This window comes from Lactuca sativa, chromosome 4, assembly GCF_002870075.4.
Source record: "Lactuca sativa cultivar Salinas chromosome 4, Lsat_Salinas_v11, whole genome shotgun sequence".
NCBI lineage: Eukaryota > Viridiplantae > Streptophyta > Magnoliopsida > Asterales > Asteraceae > Lactuca > Lactuca sativa.
The window spans coordinates 274,643,830-274,645,647 of NC_056626.2; the positions used below are offsets into that span (position 1 = coordinate 274,643,830).

Here is a 1,818-nt window from a genome sequence, read left to right on the forward strand (position 1 = left end):
GCAACTATAAAAGAGATTGAAAAGATGTGTAGAAGCTTCTTATGGGCTAATGGTGAAAAAGTTAATGGGAAAGCTAAAATCAAATGGGATGATGTTTGTAAACCTAAAGATTATGGAGGATTGGGGATTAAGAATTTAAGGAAATGGAATGATGCTTTACTTGCAAAACATGTGTGGAATGTTGTTAATAATAAAAATTCTTTATGGGTGCAATGGGTGAAAGCTTATTACATTGGAAAGAGGAATTTTTGGGATATATTGCAAAAAAAAGCATGAGCTGGACCTGGAAGAGATTTTTGGAGATTAGGAAAATTGTTAGACCTCATATTGTTGCTTGTGTGGGAAATGGGAGGAACACCTCTTTATGGCATGATTGGTGGCATCCTTTAGGTATTTTAAGCACTATCATTCCAAGAAGAGAATGGATTAGCAATGGATTTAATGACTTATCTTTGGTTAGTGATGTGCTTGATTATGATACTTATTGTTGGCCTGTAAATTGGGTTGATAAATTTTCAGGTCTAAAGGATGCTCCTATGTTTTGTATTGATCCAAATATGAGAGATGTTGCTGGTTGGAGAGATAAGGAGGGTAATTGCAAGCAATTTTCGTGTAATCAAGTGTGGAGAGATATTAATAATTTTGGGAATAAGGTGCCATGGAAGGAAATCGTTTGGTATGGTAAGGGCATTCCTAGAAATTCTTTCATTTTATGGATGGCTATCTTGAATAGATTGAAAACTCAGGATCGTGTTAGAGTTTGGGAAAAATCAGGAATTCTCCTCTGTCCTTTTTGTAATCTTATTCCTGATTCACATGATCATCTTTTCTTTAATTGTGAATTCTCACAAAGTATTTGGAGACATTTTTGTGATAAGATGAGAATTAATTTGGTGATGGGTGGCTGGAATGATCTGATTCTGAAGTGCTGCAAGCTGTTTTACAAGGATTCTTGTGAGAATTTAATTAATAAATGTATCCTTGCGAGTTGTGTGGCACATATTTGGAAGGAAAGGAATGCTAGGATTTTTAATAATAGGAGATTAACAGCTGAAGGAGTGATAGCTTGTATTGAGAATGAAATCAGATTAAAGCTGTTAGGATTAAGGAATACTAACAATTTGATTAATGAAAGAATCTATAAGGATTGGGGCATTTATGGAAAGGACAAAAATAAGAGATGATGTACAGGTTCAGAATTGTGAAGTTGATGGTTGCAGTGATTTTTAATTGGGGTTGGCAGCGGAGAAATTATATTGAGTTTGTTCTTAGTATTGGTATTAAATGGGGGCAATTTTGGAATAATTGGTTTTACAAAGGAATTGACGGAAATTGTCAATGGTTGGGGAGTTCTCTCTCTAATCATTTGACTTGTACCAATGGGATTTTCAATTTGGATATGATCTTTTATGTGATTATTCAAATTGAGAATCCTAGACACGTGATTGATGTCATGTCAATTCTGAAACTTATTCTGAATTTCTGGAGTCTTGGTGTTGGTTTTTGGTTCGTTGGGTTATGTATTCTTTGCAGGAATCTATTGCATTGGATGAAGATGGACCTTAGTGAAAAGAAGAAAGAGAGTTTCATGCAGAAAATCAAGAGGAGGATGAAGAATTGGAAAAGGGATAGAAGAAGTGGGATTATTCAGCTCTTGGAGATTAATTGGGATTGCATTGTTAAATTGTTTAGCAGTTTTAAATATGTTTGGTTTTTATTTGTGATTTGTTGGTTGAGGATTTTGGTCTTAGTTGGATTTTCCTTAAAGTTTAGTCTTCGGATTGAGGGTTTTTTTAAGGGCCTTACCCCTTGCTATTT

The 1,818-nt window shown here is 34.6% G+C and overlaps 1 protein-coding gene across 1 annotated transcript; it reads left to right on the plus strand.

The window, feature by feature from the left end:
• The first annotated feature begins 272 nt into the window (after window positions 1–272).
• On the plus strand, window positions 273–1,184 carry LOC128133628 (uncharacterized). Its single transcript, XM_052771140.1, has one exon. The coding sequence runs from the start codon at window positions 273–275 to the stop codon at window positions 1,182–1,184; it is 912 nt and encodes a 303-aa protein (XP_052627100.1).
• The last annotated feature ends 634 nt before the right edge of the window (window positions 1,185–1,818 follow it).

Coding starts and splice junctions, on each gene's coding strand:
- LOC128133628 (XM_052771140.1), top strand. CDS start 273: ATGAGCTGGACCTGGAAGAGATTTTTGGAGATTAGGAAAATTGTTAGA.